We start from the raw sequence: 27,827 nt of genomic DNA, 5'->3' as shown, positions 1-27,827 counted from the left end.
GAGAGCCACAGGTTCCCTACTCCTGCTCTCTAGCCTTCATTGCAACTATGCAGCCTTTTCAGTGTGAAATATTGCACTGTACAAATATTTACACTTGGCTTATATAACTTTGAAGGAAACTTGCTTTACTGCAACAGCACCAGAAGGGCGATAGCACTGGAATGTTTTCTGACAGACGGGCACTATATCATATCCAGATTTAAAGAGCCTCTCAACCCGAAGACTTCCTATCAAAGCTGTCAGTTCCCTGTATCCTTATTTCTCCCTTCATTAATATTTTAGAGCCAGTTTTAATAATATAGTCAAAGGTACTATGTATAGCACATGATCTATCAATAAATCATGCCCACACATCTTCATATTTGCCCTATAATTTATAACTAACAAGTTGGTTATCTAAAGTCTCTTAAATTATTCTGGTGACAAAAATGCTTGAACTCATTCGCAAGAGTCATCAGAGGTGAACTGTAATGCTCTTTATTTTAAGTGTTTCAAAAAGTAGAATTCTTGGATTTAAATCTGGAAGTGTTTCTCGTTTATCCTATGGAGCTTTTCAGCATCTTTCATTCTTAGCAGTTCAATACCAGTGGGTTGTCCAGCTATGATTTCTGCTGCTGCTTATGGGGGCACACATGTTCCAGGCCTGTAGCTTGATAGGTGGGGGGAATGAAGTTCATTCATAAAAGATTGACTTCAGAATGCTTGTAGATGTGGATGCACAGGAGTTGCCCTGGAGACAAACTGAGCTGTAAGTTTCTGGATAGGTTCAGGAGAAATTGGGAAAACTCCCCACCAGGGTAGAAATCATATATCAAACAGATGGAAAGCTCTTTAACTTGAGTAGGCTGAAAGCAAAGAATAAGATTACCATAACTTCTGTCATAGAGCTTCAATATGCTGATGACAACGTAGTGTGTGCACACTCAGAAGATGACCTTCAAACCATCCTAAATATCTTACAAAAAGCTTGACCTATTGCTCAACTTCCTAAAACCAAACAAGCACAAAACAACCCCTCTGTAGCACCACAAATCCAACTCAATGGTGTAACATTGGAAAGTGTCGCTCACTTCTCCTGCCTGGGCAGTTATCTTTTCACAAAGGCCGACGCTGATGCTGAAATCCAGCATCGCCTAAGCTCTGCGAGTGCAGCTTTCTCCCGACTGAAGTGCAGAGTGATTGAGGACCAGGACATTTGCAGGAAAACCAAAATGCTTGTTTACAAAGCTATTGTACTACCAACCTTACTGTATGCTTGCGAAACATGGAAGCAATAATACCAGAAATTTGGAGGTTATCAGAGCATGGGCAACTGTGGGGAAGCTATTTCTGCCCTGGGATTGCTGAAACCAGCACAGCAGCCTCAGCTGATGACAAAGATCTATGAAAACCCCAAGACTGCAAACCTGATCCATTAAGCTCGGAAGCCAAAGTGGCACTTTGCAGGATGTGGCACGGGAGAGTTTTACAGCATGCCTTGGGGAGAATTGAAGACAATTTTAGACATCACCATCACTACCCACGGAACAACAACTAGAAAGGACAGTAGAGAAGAGTAGCAAGAAGAAAATTGGTAAAAATATAATCTAAGCAGATCTCTTAAAAGACTTGTTAAAAAATGGGAGGCCATTTGCAGCCCTCAGGCTTTAGCCAGGCCTAAATTTTAGGGGAAGTTCAACATCTAAAATGGGAAACAGTCCCTTCTTGAGGAAAAGAACCACCCACCATCCAAACTCCATTGTGTCAGGACTGAGCATTGGTTTATTGACCTTCAGCCAGTCCATTACTGATTCTGGGCACCAGTTCACTTAATTGCCTGAGATTGAGGCTACCTGCAAAATAAACAGAGAGAGTGAACAAATAAGTCAATACCAGGAGTACCAGAAAGGTGTGAAGGAGTTATGAAATATCAACATAACCCATAGTGGTTTTGTAAATATGACAAGTGCAGGCCTTCTTCCACTGTTCTGTGGACTGATCTCTGGAGAAAAATAAGAAGTGAGTTCACTCTGACAAAAATCAGAGCAGGGCCAAGCAAATGCAAAATGCTATATACCTGCTGATATTTTTTAAACCAGACCAGCAGAGCAGATACTTGGAAATGAGTCTGGGAGCGTCTGCATGGAGTGCATGTGATACAGCAATATGCACCCTCCTGGCATCAATGTGCTGGGCCATAGGTAACCAAAAGCAGATCTGACCCGAAAACTGTCAGGATCAAAAGCCAGGCATTGCCAGGCAGGTCCAGGAGAAGTTTGTCAAAGTGCCAAGCTATGAAGATAGTCCCAAACAAGGTGGTTCACTGGCTAGAGTCAAAGGCAGCCATGAGACCAAATTAGCTATTATTCCTTGCAAAAAAAAAAAAACCCCAAACCTGTCCTAGAAGTATCTGTAGCCAGGAATGAAATACAGAATTGGCGGGGCCCTAGAGTCATCTAGTCCAAACACAATGCAGGAATCACAGCTCAAGAATCCCTGACAGATCCAGCCTCTGTTTAAAATCTCCAGTGAAGGGGAGTCCACCACCTTCTGATGTTGCCTATTCCACTGTTGAACATGTCTTACCATCAGAAAGTTCTTCCTGATGTTCAGCTGGAATTTCCTTTGTTGTGATTTTTTAATCTGTTGCTTCAGGACCTACCCCCAGGAGAAGCAGAAAACAAGTTTGCTCCAACTTCCATGTGAATGCCCTTTAGATATTTGAAGGCGGCTATCATATCACCTCTAAGCCTTATCATCTCCATCACTTTGTGTATCCTCAGGCAGGAAAACAAAAACAAGGACTAGAAGTTTATCAGCACACTCTTGTATTTCTGGTGAATTTGTGTATCTCAGGTGGGATGGGAAGTAGCAATACTTATGAATATGACTTGCTAGAAACTGCGGATGGGAAAGTGCTCCTGTGCTCAGATCCTGGTTGTGGGTTTCCCACAGGCATTTGGTTTGGCCACTGTGAGAACAATATGCTGGACTGGATGGGCCATTGGCCTCATCTAGCAGGCTCTTCTTATACTGTTATGTGGCCTTCCAGATGTTGTTGGAGTCCAACTCCCATCATCCCCACTGCCGTCTACTCTAGTTGGAGCTGATGGGAGTCCAGCAACATCTGGTGGGCCACAAGTTCCTCATCCCTGTGTTAGGAACTTAGACATAATAAAAATTAAGTCCCAGCTTGATAATTCTTTAGAAGTTAAAACAGCTATTCCATGTGCTGCTGAATATCTAATTGCATTTTCACAGTGTTCACAGAACACATTTGAAGAGAAGGTGAAGTGCCAGGATTTGGGTGTTCTCCAAACTGCCAGGATAGAAGAAGAGTCAAATATATTTTCACTGAGCTTGAATGACAAGGAAGAAACTGATGCTGTCAGCTTCAAATGAGGCAGATTGGGGCTGATGAAACTTCAGAACTTCAGTTTTGGCCATGTTTAGGTTTGAAGCTGAGAAGAAGTTATCAGAGAGACAAGCTGAGCTGTGAGACTGGTTGAAAGGGAATCAATCAGCAGCAAAAACAAAGTCTTAAACTTCCAGGTTCATAAGGATACTTCTTGTATTGCATACCCTCCAAGTGTCCTTATTTTCCAGGTACAGTCCTGGAATTACAGAAGCCGTCTCGGTTTCTGATTTGATCCCAGAATGTCTCGCTTTTCCTTTTTCCTCCCCTCCACGTCTAAGAGAACAATTAAAAGTGTTCTGTGTGTGTGCATGCATGTAGGTGAAAAAACAGAGTCCTGTTTATCCCGAAAATAAAATACCTGCATCAAATGAAGCAAATGGTGATGTTGGTATACGAAGCCCTTTCTACAATTTTGAAGGGAAAGGTCACCAATCCACTTTAAATTATTTAATTTAATTTAATTTAATTTTTTTAATGTGATGCTTCAGCAGCCAGCCATTTCTTAGGAAATGCAGTGCTGATTCCTTTATTGTAAATGGAGCCTTACACTGTCTACTCAGAAGTAAGTCCCATGGTATTCAATGGAGCTAAAACTGGGCAGCCTTACACTGGAACCCTGAGCATTTTTACTCAGAGGTAAGTCCCACCGAGTTAAACAGGATTTACTCTGTGGTATGTTCCTGAACAGTCTCACAGTTTCCATCATCATCATCATTGTCATCACTACTACTGTATTCTGCCTTTTTCCCTGATAGGGACTCAAGGTGCCTTACAGCTAAAATGTTATTTCATTCCATTTATCTGTTGAAGGTGTTGTACACAATCCTTTCCCTCACACATTTTTTTCCTTTACAACAATCCTGTGAAGTAGGTTCGGTGGAGAAGGTATAATTGACTCAAGGTGACTGATGTAGATATGCATAGCATGTCTACATGTTCAGCAAGATCAAACGCGTGAGAAGCTTCCTGGTGTAGAATAGAATGCCAGCATTTTCAACGGAGAAATGTTGGAGGGTATAGTGTTGCATGTTAAGATTCATGTGAACTATTCTGAGGAACCCTATTATTGGCCCAGCAGCTAATATACGACACAAATGAAGCCTTGCTCCTGAAGCAATTCCAGGGACATGTGGGATGCCATGCACAATGCATCCTACAACAGGAAGGTCACAGGAGGCTTGCTGAGCTGTCTGCTAGATCAGTGGGGAAAAGCAATGCAAAGGGAAATAGGAGATTGAACAGGATGTGGGGGGAGGTTGAACTTGTTCCTTAGAGGTGGAAATATGACTCTAAGGTGCAAACTATCCTTTGGGTATTGTGCACACAACAATAGTTTGAGAACAGCATACACAGTGGGAGTGGAGTCCAAGCCTGGCAGTGTCAGTGTCTCACCTGCATAAGGATTATGCTGGCAGGAGACTGCAGAATGTTATCCTTACACTTGTGCAGAACAGCAGGCTCACTGTGCCAGTGTATCGACGTATACTTTTATTTTCAATTAATTGCTATTGCTTGTTTCCAAATATGCAGAGAAATACAAAGCAGATACATAACCAGAATCTCAGACAACAAAGCCCGTATGAGACACCCAGACCCTACATGAATCAAGTTTAAAGACAGTGAAGAATAAAAGCATTGAGATATAAATATCAATCTGTCATGATATCCACAAGTTAGAGTACACCTTAGCGACCTTTCTGTTATTTTCTGAGTTGTTTGTAAAGGTAGTAACATTCCACCAATCTGCGGCAAACCTGTATTTGTGTTTCCCCCCACTAGCTAGTCTTAATTTTTGCATATGTTTTTCAGTTAAGACTATTTGCCATACCATTTTGTGCCACGCTGGCCCCTTTATTATCTTTCCAAAAGGTGACAATGGTTATTTGTGCTGCTACCAACAGGTATGCTATCTGGATTTTATCCATCTGTAGAACCTGTTCTGGAGTGTTTTTAATAGACTGATGAGTAATTTTGCTTATTTCATCAAATACCAGATCCCAGAATGTTGACACCTTTGCACGTGTCCACCACATATGCTTATAATTACCCCCATCACTGCATCCCAGCCAACAGGATGCCTGCATTGTTTTTGTTTTTGTTTTTTGTGAATGTGGGATGATTTCATTGGGGACAAGATACCATTTCTGATTATCTTCCACATTAATCCTTTCGTTGTTCGCAGAGGTGAGCTTGTAAGGCAATCTCTCCCATATTTTTGCCCTCTGGTCTTCCTCTATCATCCAACATTTTTCTCATTCTTCTGAGTCTACCATGTATCCCTCTCCAGGGGTTGGGTCCCTGTGTAAAAAATCACATTGACAGAAAAGGTTAAGGAGTTTAAAGGTCATATTAACATATTTTTACTGCAAAATTCCTGGTGGCCCTGCAGAGATAGTCCTGACATCAAGGTTTCCTTACCTGCCTTCCATAGTGGAACTACTGCCTGCATGGTGGTACATTGCAATAGTTTTAGCATGTTATTTCCTGTATCAATCTATTCTACCAGCAGAAGGGGATTACTTTTTAAAGGTCTCAGCACTTCCTGGTGCTTCACTTTTCCCTCTCCCAACCTTTCAAGTGTCCTGCCACAGAAAAATACACAAGGCCAAACTTGCTGAGTTTGAGAGCTGCTGTAGGTCAGAGGCAGTCGTCCCTCCTGAATATTGGTTGTTTTTGTGCTTGGGTCCTACCACTGTCAGAAGACGATGCGGGGCTGGATCCAGTAGGTCCTTCTCATGTCTTTAGGAACTGTTTTCATAGCTCCTCCTTTGAATGCACATGACTGGCAAAAGGCAAGATTAAAGCAGTTTGGGGCTGTATGCTAAATCCTAGATTGGGACGTCACCCAACCCTTTGATCATCTCCCCATGAGCTATAGTGGAAAATGTAGGGAAGCTCTTTCAAAATGGTGTTGTAATCACCGTTTTAAAGATTTTCCCCTCTTAAAGTTGTCAGCTGTAGCCTTAAAATAGCTGCAGCAGATAACGGTCAGAACCAGCTTCTGCTCAGTAAAATTAATTCCAGATCTTCATTTTCTGTTCGTGTGAAAAACTGCCCCGCTCTGATGTTCAGCTATTAAGAGGTAAAATTAGCAGGGGGCAGCTGAGTGTGATATGCCTCCACACAAAGCACTTATGACACATTTAGCATGAAATACATAATTAATGTGTGTTAGACTAGGAAGAAAGGCTTATGAGGAAAGATAGCTCTCCTAGGCAGCTAATGCCAATGACACTGATCCTAAGCATTGATGGAATCCCAGAATTAACTTCTTAATGTGGATTTTGAAAACTCTGTTTGGTTCACTAGTTTTAGGACAGCTTTCTGAAGTCAGCCTTAATTGTAAAATATAGGCCATCTCTGCAACCGTGGATACAAAATGGCATCGGACCCTACACAAATCCAGAGTGGATGTTGCCTTGTACACCTCCTTCAGGTGCAGCCAAGCTTGTGCTAATCTTATTGCTCTCCTTTCCTTTGGATCACATCAGTGGATCACATCAGTGAGGCTAAGAGAGGGATCTTGTCATCTAGGCAGCCCAAGACTGCCCAGGGTGTATACACACTGCCCAGGGTGTATTTGCACCCTGGGGAGGTCACTTTAGTGCTGCTAGTGGTTTGACTTCACCCTCAGAGGCACACTCCATTGTCTCTTGAGACAGACAGATGCCAGCAACTTACTAAAGAGGTTGTGTTTATTTTATCATAGTGGTTTTTGCATTTAGAATGTCTCTGTAGAAAGATATCTATCTGAACATTGAACATAAAGGATATGTCAATCTCCAAGTAAGGTGTATGTGTTTGTGTGTGCAAATGTGTGAGAGCCTGTTCCATTTTTTTAATTAATTACAAAATGTTTCTTACAGAAGCTGGCTTCTACATTTATGTGTCTACCTGGTGAGACTGAAATAATTACAGATGAATGTGTCACTGAATGTCCTCATATTGTATTTGAACCAATCCTCAGGCGTGGTGTTTGACAAAGGAAAGTGAACCCATGTTGTCTTTAAAAAGTTATACGAGAAGTAGCCCTAACAGGAAAAGTATGAAACTTTGAGCATGTTGTGATGCCCCCACCTTGGCTGAGCTGCTGTGATATAATGAACACTCAAACTGATGAGAGGAGGACACAGTCCCCAAATGCTGAAAATCAGTACAGTTGTGCTCAGAGAAATTAAGTAATTTGGCTGGACTTTCCTTTCCTTTACAAAGAGCCCCAAGGCAGAGGATGTTGTCTATGTGTTTACCTGTGACAATGCACACTAGAGGCCAACGATACTGCATCCGGATTGTTGAATGGTGCTGTGCTCTAATTTGGCTGGAGGGACCTGATAGCAATAGATGTGTGACAGGGCACAGCTGTGGGTTGAAGTAGCATCTGGAGGATCACTCCTCAGTCCTAATTCAGCACACCTTAATTGGCTTTTAGTAAATTACACCTTCAGTTAATCTGTTTGCTGTGGTCTCTTTACCCTGAGACTCTGTCGTGCTGTAAAAAGAAGCAAGAAGAAACAGTTTGCAGGATGGTCAGCCGTGGTGCCTCCCTGTTCCTGAATCTGTCTGGATTCCCCACTGCTACTCCCTGGTTTCCTGGTGGGTCAAAACTCAAAAGGGACACTGCCCCATTATCTCAGCCTGCTCTCAACCAGCCCCCACCTGCCTGCCTTCTTACTTGCAACCAGTCAGCAGGTGGCTCTGCCTCTCACTGGCTCTGGCCCCACCTACCCCCAGCCTCCCTGCCTTCCACCCTGCTAATCCCAATGAACACCAGCCATCACTGCCCCCCAAAATGCTAAATCTTTTCCAGCTCTTTATCTGCTCCCTATGGTGCTGAAGCTGCATAGATCACCCCCCTGAGTCAGTGGTGCAGCTTATGCCCTGGCCTGTGAGTCCCTAATACAGGAATGGGGGCGGGGATCTGGAGCCCTCAAGTTTTTGCTGGACTACAACTGCCATCATCCATGCCTGATTGGGCTGATGGGTGCTGGAGTCCAACAACATCTGGAGGGCCACAGGTTTCTGATGGGCACTTTTTATTTTTGTGTTGCAGAAAGGGAAGGGAAGGGAAGGACAAGGACTTTTGTATTTAAATCCCCATGCTGAGGGTTGGGGGTTCTGCAGGAAAGGGCTGAGCTTTTGAAAGTGCTAGTGGCATATGAATATCCATTCCCAAAATGAAAAGGAAAGCCTGCTCAGGACACCCAGGAGAAACAGCTTGGATGAGAAGGGTCATCAGAGGCTGCAAAGGTAATGAGACACGAAACAAACGGGCAGCAGTATGGTGGCACCGCAGATATTCCTGGTCAGCAGGAGAGAGAGAGAGAGAGAGAGAGAGAGAGAGAGAGAATAAGCACTCTGAGCTGAGAATGCAGGCAGCAAATGGGGGCAATTGCCCTGCTCACCAAAGCAGAAAAAGTAGTGGTGGGAGTTGGTGATTGGAAATGCAATGGAACACCTAAAAGGGAATACGTGCCCAGTGATATTTAGAGGAAGGGAAGCAGAGGGAGAGAGCATGCAAGGAGGATGCATTTCTATGACCATTCAGAAGCTGGAGTGGATCCCAATGACCATTTGGAAGGAATCAAACCAAAGTATGCCACTGGCCACTCAGTGCTATTCTTTTCAGCTTCCAGAGGGAGAAGCACCTACCCCACAAATTCTGCTGCCAAGAGGAAGGCGTTCTGGCATGTGGCATTGCTGCTCACCTTCCCAAGGGTGCAGCACTTTGAGGAGTGCCCTGGCTCCAGCCGAGTTTGGCAAGAGCTGAGCCCTAGCAGTGGTAGAAGGAAGGGGGCACAGTAGGGGAGGGGGCAAGAGGCAGCAATTCCCAGAATGGTTTAACAGTCAATCCCTCTTTATGGGGAACTCTAGGAATTGTATCTCTGTCAGGAGAATAGGGGTCTCCTAACAATTCTCAGCACCCTTAACAAACTACAGCTCCCAGGATTCTTTGGGGAAAGCCATGATTGTTTAAAGTGGAATCGTAGCTTTTTAAATGTATGGTGTGAATGTGGCTTTTGTCACTTGCAGCTAAAACAACGAAAAGTCTTGTGGCACTTTAAAGACTAACAAATGGTACAAGCGTTCCTGGACGAGAGGCAGACAGAAACAGAAATTGGGGAGGGGGCTGTTTTGTTTGGCTTTGGTGTCCTAGCCCCTTTGCTAAATAACAGAAGAGGGACACCTTGAGGTGAAGAGATGGCAGCAGCATAATTTATGTATTTAATTAAATACTTTATACCACTTTTTTGAATATTCCATTTATATCCCACCTTTCCCTCCAAGGAGCTCAAGATGCTTCTTCTCCTCCCTGTTCTATCATCACAACAACTCTGTGAGGTAAGTTAGGCTGAGACCTAGTGACTGGCCCAAGGTCACCCAGTGAGCTTCATGGATGAATGGAGATTTGAACCCTAGTCTCCCAGGTGGCTAGTCCAGCTCCCTAACCACAACACCACCTCAGGAGGGGTATTCAACTAAGTGCTCCTCAGTGTAGATCCACTGAAACTGATGGATGTAACTTAGTCATGCTCATTATTTTCAATGGGTCTACTCTGAGCAGAAGTTAGTTAAATGCCACCCTCAGTACAAAACCGTAAGTCAGAGGTTTTCAACCTTATTGAGTCCACAGCTTTCTTGACCAATGACATTCTTTCTGCTGCTCCCCTGTGGGGCTCAGGAGCCCAGTTATGTCACCCCTTGGCTGCAGAGCTGGCAGCCTCTCACCTTTTTTCAGACACCCTCCCTTGTGGAGCGTTCCCTCTGCTTCCCCCCTCTCCCTAGGAGTCCTCCTGGGAGTCCTCCATCATTCAAGGCACCCCAGGGTGCCACGGCATACTGGCTGAAAACCACTGCTGTAAGTAAACAATGTCAAAATTAAAACCACCACACCCACCCAAAGAGAGACAGAGAGATCCAGGATCACATTGCTACTGTTAGGAGATGAAGGACAACATCCCTGCTGCAGGATCATAGGACCAGTGGGATCAGAAGGGAACTAGCCACAAGTTACCCGAGCAGAAGGCAGACCCAGTTATGGGAGAGTTCTACTCTTAGATGGTGCCCGAGATCCCAAAATGTTGAATGGGGATCACGCATAACTTCCTGCGAGGCAAAAGCATCTACGACTTGGCTCTCGGCAGAGGGTGCGAAGAGTAGGAGAGGCCTCTTGTGGCTTCTAGTCCTGGCAGGGGGGATCTGAATGGTGTCTTCGGCTTCTGGGATAGCTCTGGCTGGGGTATCCGCTCGCTAGCTGGCTAGGGAAGAGGAGTCAGGTTTCCGTGCCACCCTGCTGCCAGCTGGGCACTGGGCAGATGCCGTCAGCTCCCCGGGGATCTGCAGGAGAATCGCTCTCGGGGAGATCTTGCTTTCCTACAGTCAGCCTCGGGAATGCTAAGTGGGAGAGAGAGAGAAAGAGAGAAACCCACAGACAAAGGGAAGCCCGAAGTTGGCAGCCCAGTGGTTCCACTGCAGAGTTGAGGACCGCAAAGGTTGAGGCTGCACCGTCCCCGGCGAGAGCGGGGGGGACCCGTCTCCTTGGGCCAGGCATCCTCGCCAGCCTCTCGCCAGAGGCGCCTTCCGCGTCTTCACAACCCCCCCTCCCCACCGCTGCCCGCCTCAAAGTTAACGAGCAGCCGCAGTGTTGTTTGCCGACCTGCCAGACAGGCGATGGTCACGGCAGCGGGAGCCCCCGAGCCCGAAGCGCCGAGGCTGCCCTGGAAGGGGACCACGCAACACGCCGGTGCCTCTATTTCCATGCCCGGATTGGTTCCCGCTCTGGGAGGCTGGCCGCCCAGGCAATCATTCAGCACCATGGACAGCGACCTGCGGCAGTCCCGGGGCAGAGTCCGGTAGGGGCCACCCGGCCCGCACCTGCACTCCGGCCCGGCCCTCCAGCCTGCTCGCTGGCTCCCGGGGAGGAGGAACTTTCCGGTCCTGTTGGCTTCTATCGAGACGCGCGAGTAGGGCAGCGAGATCTGTAATGGCAAAGTATGTCTTCGGAGGGGGAGCCAGAGCCAGCCGCTGGAACAAGCGCAAATACTCCAGAAGAAGCAGGAGCTGCAGCTACAGCGGCTGGCGAGGAGGTGAGGACAAAGGGGAGGACAAGGACAAAGGGGAGCCTGGGTTGTTGTTCTTGTTGTTGGTTGTTGGGGTGTGTGTGTGTGTGTGTGTGTGTGTGTGTGTGTGTGTGATTTTGAAGGGGGGAGTCGTGTGATTGAGTATCGGTATACAAGCAGACACGCAGTGTTATATACATGCGGGGACACAAACACACACAAGTTGGAGGGCGAGAGTGGAGCTGTGCATTTTGAAGACTCACTCAACTCCGGTGTGGTATCGGAGGGATCAGCTCTGGGTCAAAGCCCGGGACCAGGGTGCTTTTGGATTCTGGGTTGGTGAAACTCAAGCAAAATTGCCGCAAAAAGAACCGGGTCAGGAAAAGCCGCACCACTAAATGACAAGAACCGTTTTCGTATTCCACCTCTACCCACCCCCTTGAAATTTAGGAGGTTTGGAGAGCGGGAGAGGAAGAGAGGGAGATAAGTTGTGGTGTAGACTTCTTTCTTGCGGATGCTCAGCTGGGGCAGTAAGCAGCCAGCTGGAATGAAGGTTCCAGCAAGTCAAAAGCGATCAAGCGACGGGTATTCAAGGGTAGGGAGCTCTCCGAGGTTCTGGAATTGGAGTAAACCCTGAATATACTCCACCATAATCCAGGTTTAAGGAGCTCCGAAGACTGAAGCTTGGGTTTCTCTCCCTCCTTCCTTGTATGAACTCATCCCGCACCATCGAATGTCCTGCACAAACATCAAAGGCACATCCTAGTAATTAAGGGGCTTCTTTCATTCGATACACAAACCTCTGCTTTTCTCTTATAAGAAAGTCAAAACAAGGGTTCTGCTGCTGTCTGGGTGGGATTGATACAGCTGAGTTTCCAAAATACACTGCTGCAGTCTGGTGGATTGACCTCAACAAATCACTTTTCTCCATCAGGGTCATAAAGCAGTCTGCAAAGATTTGTGTGTTTGTGTGTGTGTGTGTGTGTGTGTGTGTCTTTCTGTGGACTGTCAACCATGTCAACAAAGTCTAAATAATCAGCAATGGTTGTATGTTTGGTGCTTTGGTTGTTTTATATTATAATATATTTTTTTTAAATGTTAATATTAGGCAATATATAAAGAACAGTTTCTGATTTTACACCATTGCAGAAATATCTTACTATTTTAATCTTTTACGCACACAAAAACCCACTCGATTTTACAATTAAAAACAAACTAGCCTGCAGCAACATAATTAAAAGATCATACAAACATATGTGATACAAAACGTTATGAACATCAGCATAAGAAAATAAAATAATATATGGGGCAAAAGTTAAGCACTTTGTTGCTCCATTGATTTCAGTTATGACATAACCCACTTCGCTGTGCATCTCTCATGAAACTTTGTGCCACAATAAATGGGTTAGTTTTTAAGGTGACACAAGGCTCTTGGTTGTTTTCACTGCAACCGACTAGCATGGCTATCCCTGTGAAATTTGATTTGAACTAGAGATAGTGCCATCCATGACCAGCTATCACACTTGAAATCAATGGGACTTTGGCTAGATAGGGTTCAAAGTAAATATATCATTAATATGCTATGATATTCCTATCAAGCATGACTTTTGTGACAAATGGAATGTAAAGGGCAAAGTTTCTCAAATGAGCATGTCAGGTTTATGTTTCATAATATCCAAAAATATATCATTAAAACATAACACGTCAATCTTATTCAGTGAGTTCAGTGGAAATTTCTGGAATATGGACGTATGGACAGGCATCATTTGCCATGCTACTGCTAAATGGCAGATCTGTCGCAACTGACATAACTTGAGCAGCTGCATGTCTCACACTCAGACCTGGCCTTGTGGCCTTAAGACATGTTGAACATTGGAAGAGACTCATGGGGCTATCACATTGGCACCTTGCTCAGAGCAGCAGCCATCAGTTTCACCACCTCTTAAATCTGTGTGAGCTAATAACATCTGATCAATATCACCATAGGAATATTTTGAACTATTATTTCTTCCGTGAAATCATTTTCATTTTACACAGTGGTCATTCCCTCCTGAAGAATAGTATCCAAATAGCAAGTCTACGTTCCTGTTGATCTAGGCCAAAGCTTTTTAATAACCCTGGGCAATCCCAAATAAAGGGGAAATCCTTACGACATAAATTCACACATGCCTTTTATGTCCCTTCCAGAACTTACTTCTGTTAAACTAGTGGCTGTAATTTATGAAACTTTGGGGAGCTAGTGTAGTGCAAAGATTAACAGAGTTAGGAAATGCTTAGCTCAAATCTCACTTAAGCTATGAGCCTCTGGATTGCCTTAAGTAAGCTGTTATCTTTCAGTAGCAGCCTCCCATTTGTAATAAAGAGATGATAAGGATATTCGCTCATTTCAGAGAGTTGTTGTAAGGAATATTGAGGCAATATCAGTCTCCAAAGGGGTTGCCATGTTAGTCTGTTCAAGCAAAAACAATAAATTTACCCAGAAGTGCTGTTATCACCAATCACTGCTGCTGTGGAAGGGTCACTGTGCTCATTTTTGCATATATTTAAGTTCTAGCTGTATTGTCATTTAAGACAATCATCTTGGCACTGGTGAGAAATCACCAATTACGGAAGTGAATTGCTGTTTTGCATATATTTGAGCTCTAACCAAATTGTCACAGACTATACTTTTGCATTCTGTTTTCATTTTCATTCCAATATTTACATTGTCTCTGCTTTATACCCCTGTGCAAATTGAACAACATGCCCCAGGATTCTTGCTTAAACTGACAAGCAAGGATCATTTCCCCTGCATTTGATGCAGTGAACTCTATTCCATGAAAGCTCATGCGGTAATAAAATGTATTGGTCTTTACAGTGCCACAAGACCTTTGTTGATTTTGAGACATTGTATGTGGCCGTTAAAAAAAAGCTAAAAGTGATATGTGAATACTACATGTTATCATGAGAAGCACTAAAGTAGACTTAAAAAGCTAAATCTGACTTTGAAAATGCAAACAGACGCACCTGTTCTAATTTCAGTTTTGAAATGTGATCACCCCAAGCCTTCCATTTTACACTGGGGAAAAGGCTGCCCCTTCCTATCACATTTCGGTTTGCCGTCTTTGGGTTGGGGAATTCACAAAATTTTGAAAGTGAAACATTCCTTTCTGCACTAGCTGTAAGTGCTAGTGACTGAATCTCTGGATTAAGTCTAGTTGTCCGGTTCTGGCTGCGGTCAGTAGCCCACAGTGTAAGGCAAAGTTTTTGCGAGACAGATCCTGCTAAAAGGATGGCTTCAATCCATCTGTTAAAGAAGCATGTTTCCTTGGGCATGGGCTGTAATGCCAGCTGTAATGCTGGCAACTGGCCCCAAAGATAGAGATAGATTAAGCTCTTCCATTCTTGTGCAGACCCAACTAAGCTCTGCCTTTCCCAGGGAAGGCCTCTCTGAAGTGACCATACTTGCCCTGGGAGCCTGCACTCTTGTGCTCCTCATGGCTTCCCTTCAGCATCTCTGGCAGGTGGGGCTGCACCCGAGATGATCTGGAAGAACACTGCCAGTTGCCCCCCTGGGTTTCAGATAGCCATCTTCAAATATCCAAAGGTCTGTCACATGGAAGACATGGAGCGAGCTTGTTTTCTGTTGCTCCAGAGGATAGGACGCAACCCAGTGACTCAAAGTGACAAGAAAGGAGATTCTGACTAAACATCAGCAAGAACTTTCTGGCAGTAGGAGCTGTTTGGCAGGGAAATGGACTCCCTTGGGAGGTGGTGGACTCTCCTCCCTTGGAGGTTTTTAAGCAGAGGTTGGATGGCCACCTGTCAAGAATGCTTTAGTTGAGATTCCTGCATTGCAGGGGGTTGGACTAGATAACCCTTCCAACTCTACAATTCCATGTTCCTTCGTGATACCAGAGCCTCCACTGCACACTCTTTCCTCCTCAACAAGGTACATGTCTGGCTTACTGAGTGGGGCCATGACAATTTAAATGAGCCCCATTATTCAAACAGGTTATTTCCCAGTGGACCCTGTATGCCCATCCATTTTGGACCCATTTTGACACTGTCTTCTTAGGTGTCATTGGAGTCCACATTGGAAGACTCCTGGCTTTCTGGAATTGTAAGGAGGAATGTCAGGCTACAGAAGGAGGAGGACTAATGGAAAGGGGTGGAACTCCTGAGCATAAACAGCAGCTCAGCCCGCAGCTCTTTGAATCATGTTATTTATTTTGCTCACTTATCCCTGCAGTATTAAATGGCTGTAGTCCAGGGCTGCTTTTAACTTGCCACTTACATTTCAATATAAACATGGGAGCTGCAGAATCAAATTAGTTAATCTTTTTAAATGAAAGAGAGGGAGCTTCAAGGAGCCAAGGATGTGTATTAGTGAAATCTATTCTGTTGGGCAAGATCATACTCATGATACTGCAAATATAAAAATGGAAGTTTTAAATTAGCTCGGCCTGCCTTCTGTTGCCAATATGGAGACATGATGTAAGCGTACTTCCTATAATTTAAAAAGCACAGAAATGTTTGCTTGGTCTCCAATGTCTAAAAATACTGACTGCCAATTTGAAAGCTTGTCTCTTCCACACTTAATTATGAATCTTGATATTAGTAATGAACAGGAGTGAACAAAAGCAGCTATACTACCCAAACACCTGCCTTTGTATTGTGTTTGTATTGTTCTTGCTTGCCAAAATACAGAAATCTGCTCACAAGGATTAGTCAGTTTCCTGGGGATCTGATTGCTGTTTTAGTACTGTTAGTGTTTCAGTTTAATTATTTTTTATATTGAATGCCTAAAAGGTTTTCCTTCAACTGTCCTCCTCACTCCTGGCCTCCGCTCAGAGTTATCCTCTGATAAAAGGTGGGCTATAAATATGCATCATAAATAAATAATACTGGAAAATCCAAATATAAGGTCAATTTCAAGAACAAGACCCATTTCCCCCATACGTTCCTCATTACCTTGGTTGCTCTCCATTATTCATTCATTCATTAGTTTATTCATGTTGGATCACAACATATACATATAGAAAGAATAATTTCTAGATGTCAAGATCCAAGTTTGGGGCAAGTACTCTTTGGTGAGAGAACCCCAGCAAAGCAAAGTATGGAAATATAGGCTGCTAGACCTTTAAAATGTACCCTTCCAAGTGTGTTCCAAAAATTTCCCTCTTCCCTCAGCATAGGAAAGGACCACGTTTGGTAAGTTTAACATTGGTTTACTAATAAACTCTTCAAAGGTCTGGTTCATGTGCCTTTCTATACATCAGTCAGAAAAGTTGCACAGGTAGTAAAACTGTAAGGCAAGTGATATAACTAAGCCTGACAGTACAGCTTATTCTATGGTATTAACTCCTTCATGCATTAATTAGACTTAAGCATGTTGGTTATATGAGACTGCTTATCCCACAATTTTCATGCCACATATTCACAAAAAGAATCATGCTCAAAGCAGCTTACAACAAAGAAAACAAAAAGTCAACTATTACAACAACAATTTCATAATAACACAATAAAGCAACAACATAATAGCAAATATAACATAGAGAACATTTCAGAATTATGAATACAACAAGGTTTTGTTGACAACATCCTTTCATTCACTGAATATGTGTAAATATCTTATGGCACCTCCTGTTCTCAGAAGGAAACATTACTTTTCTATACTCTATTGCATCTGATAAATGTAACACCCACCACAGGACACAGAGATGGGGAAAAACTATGGCCCTCCAGATGTCATTGAACTCCAGTTCCCATCAGCCCCAGCCAGCAGGCCCACTGGACAGGGATGGTGGGAGACGTAGTCCAACAGCATTTCAAAGGCACCACGTTGGCTGCCCATGCAGTGAAAGATATGAAGAAGTGGCTGTTTGTTTTGTATTGGTGATAGAGCTGTAGTTACTGTGGAGCTTGAAACAGAAAATAGATCCCAACTTAAAGCACACTGCTGTTTTTCAATTTAGTCTTAAGTGTATTCAAGCACAGGACATTGATCCTTATCTGAGTCTCTCTCTCTCTCCTTACTAACATCTCTTTGCCCACCCGCATTTGATGCCTGAAATGGTGTTCCTGTGTGTGTGTGTGTGTGTGTTTGGAGCTGGATGGCAATCATTGCTTCCCTGTGGCAAAACAGCCAGGACAAGAGGTGGTAGCTGGTCCATTTGTTACAGAAGAAATGCAAGGAGGCAGCTTTCTTTTAGCATCACTCTACTATTAATAGCAAAATCTTGATTGCATTTTTATAGCTGCCTCATTCTAGGTTTATATTTCTGAACAAAGACTGATTCACACAGCCCATACCCCTGATTGTAGTGCTTGAAGATTGATCCACTTAGTTCATACTCCTCTCTAGTGTTATTATCATTCTTTTATATCTGTTTGCTCTGGAGTGTTTGCCTTCTGATGGCCCATTAGTCAGAATATGCAAAATCTCTGGAAGCAGGACCGAAAATTAGTGGCTATCCTTTCATTACCCAAGGAAGCTACCTATTAATAAGGCTCCATACAAATGCAGCCATCTTCTAAAGCACTACATATCCTCTCCCTATAATCCATATTAACAGTGTTTATGATAGGTCAGTATTCTTACTTTGATTTTGCGGAAGGAAGTTGAGAGGCAGTGGCTTTTCTTAGGACATGCTATGAGTGCTGAGTAAGACTTCAAACATTTGTAGCCATTTACTTGGGAATAAGGGACGCGGGTGGCGCTGTGGGTTAAACCACAGAGCCTAGGACTTGCCAATCAGAAGGTCAGCAGTTTGAATCCCCGCGACGGGGTGAGCTCCCGTTGCTCGGTCCCTGCTCCTACCAACCTAGCAGTTCGAAAGCACAGCAAAGTACAAGTAGATAAATAGGTACCACTTGGGCGGGAAGGTAAACGGCATTTCCGTGCGCTGCTCTGGTTCGCCAGAAGCGGATTAGTCATGCTGGCCACATGACCCGGAAGCTGTACGCCGGCTCCCTTGGCCAATAAAGTGAGATGAGTGCCGCAACCCCAGAGTCGGCCATGACTGGACCTAATGGTCAGGGGTCCCTTTACCCTTTTACTTGGGAATAAGCACAATTGAACTTACTTCCAAGTCTATATATATGACTGTATACATACTCCTATTTACTCTGTATCCAGTGCGCTCCCATTCCTGGTTTGGGAAGTGATATGTGTACACAAATTAGCCACAGCCCACATCTATCCCGTTGTTTCTTATGAAATATTGCATTTTGATGCACTTCCCCCCCAACCAGCTTCAAATCAAATTAATAAAAGAATGATAGCTGTGTTTTAAGCCACTAATGTGTACACAGCCTAGTTAAGGATTGACACGGGCAACAATTTAATAAAGAGTTAGGTGCACTTGAGCCTGCATTATTGGCTGCAGTTCTCTGTTGTGTCTACATTCAGCAGCAACCAGGATTTCTTTCTAATGGGTGAGGCATATAGGGATGTACTTTGAGACTATCGAAATCCTACTAGCTTTAGCATTAATTTCAGCCAGCGAACTCTGTGAAGGGATTGCAGCCAGTTTCTTTAAAAGTATAGCTTCTTTTCTCCTCTCTCCAATTTCCTTTTCAGAAAGCCTGGATGGATTGCAAGTGTGCCTCAAAGTTCTGCTGCTGCAGTATTGGGCAGTGACCAAAAATGAAGGTGTTCAGATTGAGTCAGTTGGTAGAGCTGTGCCCATTCACAGAGTCTGGGCATCACAAAGAGAGTTTTTATCTATCATATATTTACCCCAACTCTCCTCTAAGGCAGGGGTGAACCCATGACCCTTGACATGCATTGGACTACAGCTCCCATCAGCTGTGCCCATTAGCTGTGCTGGCTAGGGTTGATGGGAGTTGGGGTGCAGTAACATCTGAAGGGCCACTTGCTCACCCCTTCTCTGAGGAGTTTAGAGCCCTGTACATTAAGCATTCCTGTTTTACCTTCACAACAACCTCATTTGATAGGTTGAGAGATGGTGACTTGCTCAAGAAGACCCACCAAGTTTGTTTAATGGCTGGACAAAGCACTGAACCCAAGGCTTCCTGGTTCACAACCAGGTTCCCTACACTGCCCTGGTTCCCTAGAATGCCAGCTTGCCATGCACAGCCTTCCTTTTCTAGTCAATCTGGTACCTCAGTTTAATGAAATGGAAGCAGATGTCTTGCAAGAGCTAAAAAGGCAAAATGAGAGAGAGAGAGAGAGAGAGAGAGAGGACAATTTTTGCAAGGAAAGTGGTGGGAATGAGATAGGTACAGTCTTTGGGCAGGAATAAACAAATGCCTTTCCATTTATAAAACTGCAAAGGCATTGAGTGTGTGCAAGCTCCTTCTTTTCATTTTAAATCAAAGGCAAGGAACATCCCTGTTCAGCTTACAGAAGAAAAGATTGCCTAATGATCTCTGAAAACTTGTCCAGCAGCAAAGAACAACTTGTTGGCACACCCAGTAACAAGCAATAAACACAACATTTGTCCAGGTGCTGTGGGAAAATCCTCCCTAAAGCTGTTTTATTTTGCTTATGGCAGAGGCTCACAGCTTGGTTTCTTGGGTGTGCTGGGCCACTCCCAAGCCTCCCAACCAGGTATTTATGGACCCTGAGCTGATGATGCCTACGAGCACCAGAGGCAGATCCTAGATGGCTTAATAAGAATGACTGAGACAAACTCCTGATGAGGCTGAGGAAGGGGGCCAGTTGCTGATTTGAAGGGTTATACTGTAGGGCAGGAGGAGCCAAGATGGTGCTGGTCTGCTGTTTCTGAACTACAATTCCCATCATCCCTGATCATTGGCACACTGGCTCAGGCTGATCGGTGCTGGAATCCAACAACATCTGTAGGGTACCATACTGGGTATCTGCTGTAGGGTGCTGAAGAGTGGAATTCACCCAGTTTGTACTCGAAAGAACCCCAAATCTCCAAACCAAAAGGCTCTACTTGCTGAGACTTTAAACTAGGAGAGTCCAGAATTTCACTGCCTTATTCTACATGATGCATAGATCTGATTTCAGGAAGCAGCCTTCAAAGTTCTTGCAGAGCTTAATACAAATCCATGCATGTGAAAGCACTGCTCTCAGGCACTGATATCTTGTGGGGAGGGGGAAGTATCAGGTAAATTGGAATGATGTTAGGTTAGCTTGGAACAGTATGTAGCAATCAGAGTCATGAGATCAAAAGTAACTACAATTTTGTCTGGTTTTAATGGAATACCTGTTGGGAGTTCTCTGAGAAATGGGTGGATACTGTAATCATAAAGCATGCTTGAAAATCACAGTCCTTCCAGACTGTCACTTTATATCACTAGAGAAAGATCAAGAATGCCTTTCTCATCCATCCTGGGAACCACACACTCAGCTTTAAGCAGGCTAGATAAAGTCTGCAACTGTCTTCAACATTCAGGGCTATCAGGACTGGGAATCCTTCAATCTCTTTGCCCCTGACTTCCCTGTCCCTTAGCTTTCCCATGTCTCAAGATCTCTTCTCAATCATACTGGTCATGCTGAAGCTGAATGAGGTTTAGTGCCAGCCAAACTGACAATCTTTCACTCCATCACAGGAGTACAAAGTGTTCTGCATCTGAACATTCTATGAAACCAGACAAGCTCAGCTAATTTCAATAAAAGGATTCATCCTCTCATGCACAATACAATAGAGATCCCATGAAGATCTGGCAAAACAGCACTACTGACTGGCTAGAAGCCAGTTATCCCTGATCTAGAAGTATCAAAGGTTATTAAATCTGCTGGTATTTACTCTTCAGCACCTCATTTATGGCTGCAAAGAGTGTGTACAGGTGCTAATAACAGGTGTTGTGAACTAGATTCTAGGCTTCAGTCATTGACAGAACTTTTGAAACCCTATAAAATGACTGGTGGCCAGGGTCATGCAATTAATTTGGGATTCCAACACTTTGTTGTTGTTGTTGTTGTTGCTGCTGCTGCTGCTGTTGTTGTTTAGTCATTTAGTTGTGTCCAACTCTTCATGACCCCATGGACCAGAGCACACTAGGCACTCCTGTCTTCCACTGCCTCCCGCAGTTTGGTCAAACTCATGCTTGTAGCTTCGAGAACACTGTCCAACCATCTTGTCCTCTGTCGTCCCCTTCTCCTTGTGCCCTCAATCTTTCCCAACATCAGGGTCTTTTCCAGGGAGTCTTCTCTTCTCATGAGGTGGCCAATGCTTAATAAGCTGCAAATGAATGAACATTTTAAGCCTTAACAGGTGTATCTTAGAATGAGCAGCAATGCAGTTGGGCTGAATATATTTTGAAAAATGAAATAAATCATTCATACCAGATTTTCCGCTCATTTGCCTGTGTGGTGATATGCATGTGGCAAAGGTACTAGAAATTCCAGTTCTAAATCTGCAGCCTCTGAAAGGTTTGTAAATATAATAACTACAAGAGCAATTTATATAATCCACCTGAAACAAGTCCTGCATCAGAAGTTTTCACACCATAAGCAGTAAACAAATGATGACTGATGCAAGTGCAAGTGATTAGCATGTTTCCATTAGCATATTTATTAACTTCAAATGAGTTGCTCTTGGAAAGCTTTTTGTAAGGTTCGGGAGTGGTCGATTCATTTGTTGCAAATAGATAACAGTATGTAGCAACCGTTATGCAAACTTCTCTTCAGCTGCACATTCTGATGCTAGGCAGGGGTGGGGTTTTTCGTTTTTACTATATTCGGTTTCATTTCGTTTCTGTGAAAAGCAGCAATATGTACAATAAAGGTAGCTAGGAATAAATTTGTCAAACTGGGGTGAATGGGACTAGGATTGGGAAGCATTTTATTCTTTGGTGTGTGGGTGTATCACACAAGCCTAATGACCAGGAGCTGGTCCAAGAGGCAGAAATCCACTCAGCGAGGGTCAAGCCTTGCATCCAGCTTGTATCAGGGTGTTTGCAAATAGTCAGCATTTTGTGTGAAGGATTCAAGTGCACACCGAAGAAATTTAGGTTTGCTCAATTAAAGAGGGTTAAAGAGCTGTTCCCCCAGCACACCAAATCCAATTTTTTTAAAAAGGAAATTTAAAAGATTGCATCTAATACTTAAAATAGCAGTCCTGAACACCCTTCAGAAACTGGGTTTTGCCCCTCAAGCCCTTCTAAGTCTGGGGTTGGGCCAGGCAAAAGCTATGGTCAGGCAAAGAATCATAGACACCAAGAGACAACAGGACTGCTCAAGGTGCCCCGACTATAAAATTGGAGAAATTGAGAGAGATATAGCCACACTGGCAGCATCTCTCTTCTTTCTCGTATCCAAAAATGCAAGAAGGGCTTTTACACTCTCCAGAAACTCAGCTCTGCCCTCGCCAGTCCTGGTAGGGTCCTTTAAAAAAGTCCCATATGCTCAGAGACTTTGCGTCTGTTCATTGGGGGATATAGGAAGCCCAGAGCACTTGTTCTTTAGATGTCCCTTTTATGAAGAGGCACGTAGTGAGACTATTGATCCCCTGCTGACCTCCTGGAAAAGCAAATATTTGACTTTTTCCTGTTAGACAAAGATCATAAGATGACCTGGATGGTCCTCAAATTCTGTGTACAGATCTGTAGGCGCAGACCATCCCCCGACCCAAACTAGTTCATTAAGAAAATCCCCAAACTCGGTTCCATGGGTGACTCTGAGTTATCTCTCTGCGGGAGCTTATCTTAAAGTTTTAAGTGTCTATACGCTTATCGCATTTATAAATCTAAAATTTATTGTTGTACATTGTTTTAAATGTTTGTTTTCCTTCTGGGATTGTACCCCCAAGTGTGTTTTATACGCTGGTCTCCGACCGTAAAAAAATATTAAATTACTTAAAATGATCTCACAATAAATCCTCTCTTTCTCTCCCCTCTTCCTTTCTCCACCCCCATCTCCTATTTTGCTGCCTGATTCTTAGCAACAACCAGTCAAGCAGTCTTTGAGCTCTTCCATATGCAGGGAGTCCCACTGGAAATGCCTCCTTCTCTCCATTCTCATGTACGGCTGCCTGGGAGCTGTAGCTTGGTGCCAACTCACACAAGTCACTAAGCTTAGTTTTGACAGCTCTTTCAAAGGCAAGTCCATGATCTACCACGACAGCCCTTGCTCTGACGGCTATGTCTACATTCCATTAGCGTTCCTAGCCATGCTCTACGTAGTCTACTTGGTGGAGTGCTGGCACTGCCGCGCCAAAAGTGAACTCCAGTACAAGGCTGACGTGGAAAGTGTCTATGACCGAATTGCCAGGATGAAGCAAGCCACGCCATGCATATGGTGGAAGGCCATAAGCTACCACTTTGTCCGGCGAACCAGGCAAGTGACTCGGTACCGCAATGGGGATGCTTATACAACCACCCAGGTCTACCATGAAAGAGTAAACACCCATGTGGCTGAAGCTGAGTTTGACTATTCCCACTGTGGGTTCAAGGACATCTCTAAAGAGCTCATGGGCCTGGAATGTTTCTCAGCCACCCGACTGAAATTCACCAAATGTTTTAGCTTCGCCAACACAGAGTCCGAGAACTCTTACCTGACACAGAGGGCTCATTTCTTCACAGAGATCGAAGGACTAGATGACTACATGGAGGTCAGGGAAGGCATGAAGCTAAGGAACATAGACTTCAAAGAGCTCATGATGGCCTACGGTGACCCTGATCACCTCCCATGGTACGTGTCCCACTATACGTTCTGGGTGGCTGCTTTGATGATGGTCTCGTGGCCGCTGAGAGTTTTCATAGAGTATCGGACTGCCTATGTGCACTACCACGTGGAGAAGCTCCTTGGGGTGGAGTACAGAGTGCCCACCGGGGCGGAGGAGCCCTTGTACAGATATCGCATCCCCAGGGTCAGCACTCAGGACAGCACGGAGCTCGAGTGGCACATCTGCACCAATCGCCAGCTGATCCCCAGCTACTCGGAGGCGATGCTCATGGAGCTGACCAGCTCTCCCGTCTGCAACGGCTACTCCATGTGCAGGTACAGCGAGATCACGCGGGGCTGCGAGCGCTGCCACCACGCCTCCAGCACCTCCTCCATCTTCTCCCGACACGCCTTCCACAGCTGCAGCGGGAATTCGCAACTCTCCCTCAACACCAGCCGCTTCTCCCTGTGCCGGATCCATGGCTCTCACAGGACAGGCCTCTGGAGGAGCCGCAGCAGCAGCATCGCTGACCGGGGAGGCCAGGACGACCCGTGCTGCTCCCACTCGAGTCAACTGGCCCTCAACGAAAACCCACCCACCTACCATGACGCTCGGTTTTTCCCAGTGCTCATTGTGCACAGGCCTGAAGGCCAGGAAGCGAGGCACTTCTGTCTCCGCCGAGCATCCTGCCTGGAAACGTCACTATGAAAGGGCACCCTGTCACTTTCCCGGGACAACTTCACTGCCAGAAGGCTGCTTGCCAGTGACAGCAATACTAGGACGGCTGTGGGAGGCAACTGGTTTAAAGTCCCAGCCGCCCACTTCTCCAAATAAGGAAGCATGTTCCCCCAGAAGCTTATGAAGGGTCAATTCTAAGCCAGTTCACGTGTTTTGTTTGTTTCTATTAAGCTAAAAGTTTTCCAACCCACTCTTCATTAAAACAATTCCTGGATAGGATGCAATATATAGGATCCAAACATAAATAACATAAACCAAAAGAATGTTAAAAGAGCACCGGTACAAGTCAGGCGGATCCCGTGAGTCTCCACCAAGGAACAAATTAGCAAATTTAACCAAAGTTAGCAAATTTAACCAAATTTAACTGGTGCTGAAAACTGACCAGGCTTTGTTTGCCCTTCTTCCAAGGAGCTTGGGGCAGTCTTCACAGAATTAGCCTCTTTTAACGTGGGATTATCTCTTTTAACAGTAAGAACCTAAGGAGAGCGGTGCTGGATCAAACAGAAGGCCCATCTTGTCCATCCCCCTACAGTAGCCAACTAGATGCCCACGAGAAGCTCACAGGCAGGACATGAGGTCAATGGCACTCTCCTGCATGTGATCTCCAGCAACTGGCAACTGGAGGCAACGTGCTTCTGAAGCTGGAGGTAGTCCCTAGACATCATGATGTCCCTAGACACTAGTAGTTCTTGATAGCCTTATCCTCCATGAAGGTGTCTTATCTGTTTGTAAAGCTGTCCACGTTGGCAGCTGTATGCTGTGGTGGCAAATTCCATAGCTCAACCAAGTGCTTAACTTAAGGATTTGGGCCAGGGGGAGAGAAAATGACTTCCCCAAAGCCATTCAGTGAGCTCCATGTCTGAATAGCAATCTGTGCCCCAGTTTCCTCAGCTGAAGGCCCCCCCCGCCCACTGTCTAGTATGCAACACTACCCCCCATTTAGATATGAGGTGGCAGAACCCACTCATGGTGACATTGGGAGGAGTTCATTGTAGCGCTATGGCAATTGTTCTGTGAGTGCAAACTTTTCAGTTCTCCCTTCTTCTCCCTGCTTGCTGTTCTGGGGTTTCCCTGGGTCAATTTCAGGGAGGAACAGGGGAGAAGAGGGAGAAAACCCCATTGTCTTAATGGAAGTCCTTTCACAAGCATCCACCAGGAAGACTAGTTAATTGAATCCTACCCTTTGCTATCTCATTTCCACCCAGGGGAAACTATTGTGACTGAATCGCAAGACATGACTGAAACATTTGTCTGAAATTCCCTTCTCCATCTAACTTCCTCTTCCTCTTTAATACAGCCTTTCCCCTTTACTTCCCACATTCTTATGCACTTCTCTTTTTCATTTCCCCCTCTTTTTTGCATTCATCTAAGTATATGCATTTGGCATCCACATGTTTGACATCTTCTACCCATCACTGTGGGATGCGGGTGGCGCTGTGGGTTAAACCACAGAGCCTAGGACTTGCCGATCAGAAGGTCGGCGGTTCGAATCCCCGTGACGGGGTGAGCTCCCATTGCTCAGTCCCTGCTCCTGCCAACCTAGCAGTTCAAAAGCACATCAAAGTGCAAGTAGATAAATAGGTATCACTCTGGCATGAAGGTAAACGGCGTTTCTGTGCACTGCTCTGGTTCGCCAGAAGCAGCTTAGTCATGCTGGCCACATGACCCGGAAGCTGTACGCCTTCTGGAGCAGCTGTCTGAGTTAACAGTGGGTGACACTGCTTTGTGGTGATTCCAGTCCTTCCAAGATCTGTCCTGAGAACATCTAGTCTAAGTGTCCATCCTCATTTTCAGCTGGCTCTGATATAAACTGTTTCCATTCAACCTATATTTAACTGGGCAGGAGCTCTGGGGAGCTAGAAAAGATCAGCTGGCTTTAGCTGCGGGGGCAGAAGTGGTAATTGGAGCATCTGGGTCCCACACCTTTTATAAGGAGAGTTAGACAGACAACTGGGCACTACATGGCTATTTCTTGCCTAACTCATCCTGTCTCACAACACAGGAGACTGTGCAAGGGAGGTGGAAAAAGCAAGAAGCTCAATTTCTGCCTTTGTGCACAATAGTATCGAAGGTTGTCAGAGGTTTAGATAGGATGCCAGAACAAATGTGGAGGCTTAGTTATGCGCCAGTGCTGGGATCCTAGTCTTAGGTATGTTTCTGATTATATTTCTAGTGGGCAAAATGCATTACAGAATTTATATTGTTTATCCTTAGAACAACCCAACAAGAGCAGCTGATATATCCTGCCCTGCCCATGAGGGTTGGCTACAGGACCTTCAAGGCCCCATTCAACACCTATCCTAACTCTGATTCTCATTTTACATATAGGACACTGAGAAGATGGCTCATGCACGCATATGCTTCAATGTATGTCTCATTACTCAATTAGCTGACTCATGCGAACACAGAACTGTTTCCATTGGGGGGGAACTGCATTATGAAATGTTAATTGTGGTGATACCATATTCAAACCTGCAAGTCGCTACTTGATGCTATAGTCCATCAGTGAAAAAGATATGTATGAGGTGCATATATCATATCACAGACCAAAGGTGACAGCTGCTCCACTTCCCTTTCACTGTAAGTCCCACCCCCGCTTAGGATTGCTTTTGCTTTAAGGATGCCATGGAAGATTCCCCCCATAGGCTATTTTGAGGTACTACCCTAAACAACTTTCAACATATGTTATGACCCCTCCATGTGTTCATATCATGTGATGCAATCATGTGACCCCATAACTCCATTTTGGTTTAAGGGCTTGATGAGCAGGAATATGGTTTTCAGGATGGCTTGAAACCCCTCTACATGACTATCCTATCACCCCCAATCATATGAAACAGGTTTTGAGTCCCCCACAAAACTAACTGTAACCCTTGAAATCCCATTTCAGTTTACATGCCCAATGATGGAAAAGATTTTTTTTGGTTGCCATGTCTACGGTCCCATGCCATCATCCTTGATAAAATAAAATGTTTTGTGTGTTCCCCAATCCTCCATGTGGCTTCAGGGTTTCCGGGGCCCAATGAACATAGAGTTTGTTTCAGGGAATCA

The 27,827-nt window shown here is 44.7% G+C and overlaps 1 protein-coding gene and 1 long non-coding RNA gene across 2 annotated transcripts in view; both read left to right on the top strand.

Moving 5' to 3' along the window:
• LOC310766305 overlaps nt 1–27,827 on the top strand; it is an 818,379-nt gene that overhangs the window by 448,475 nt on the left and 342,077 nt on the right. The gene's annotated exons all lie outside the window — the stretch shown is intronic.
• Nucleotides 9,952–26,307, top strand: LOC310763815 (transmembrane protein 151B-like). Its single transcript, XM_083616538.1, has 2 exons — nt 9,952–11,481; nt 23,316–26,307. The coding sequence occupies exons 1-2, from the start codon at nt 11,389–11,391 to the stop codon at nt 24,744–24,746; spliced, it is 1,524 nt and encodes a 507-aa protein (XP_083472664.1). The 5' UTR covers nt 9,952–11,388; the 3' UTR covers nt 24,747–26,307.

This window comes from Podarcis filfolensis (assembly GCF_964270895.1).
Source record: "Podarcis filfolensis genome assembly, chromosome: 1".
NCBI lineage: Eukaryota > Metazoa > Chordata > Lepidosauria > Squamata > Lacertidae > Podarcis > Podarcis filfolensis.
This window is presented reverse-complemented; position numbering and strand designations above follow the sequence as displayed.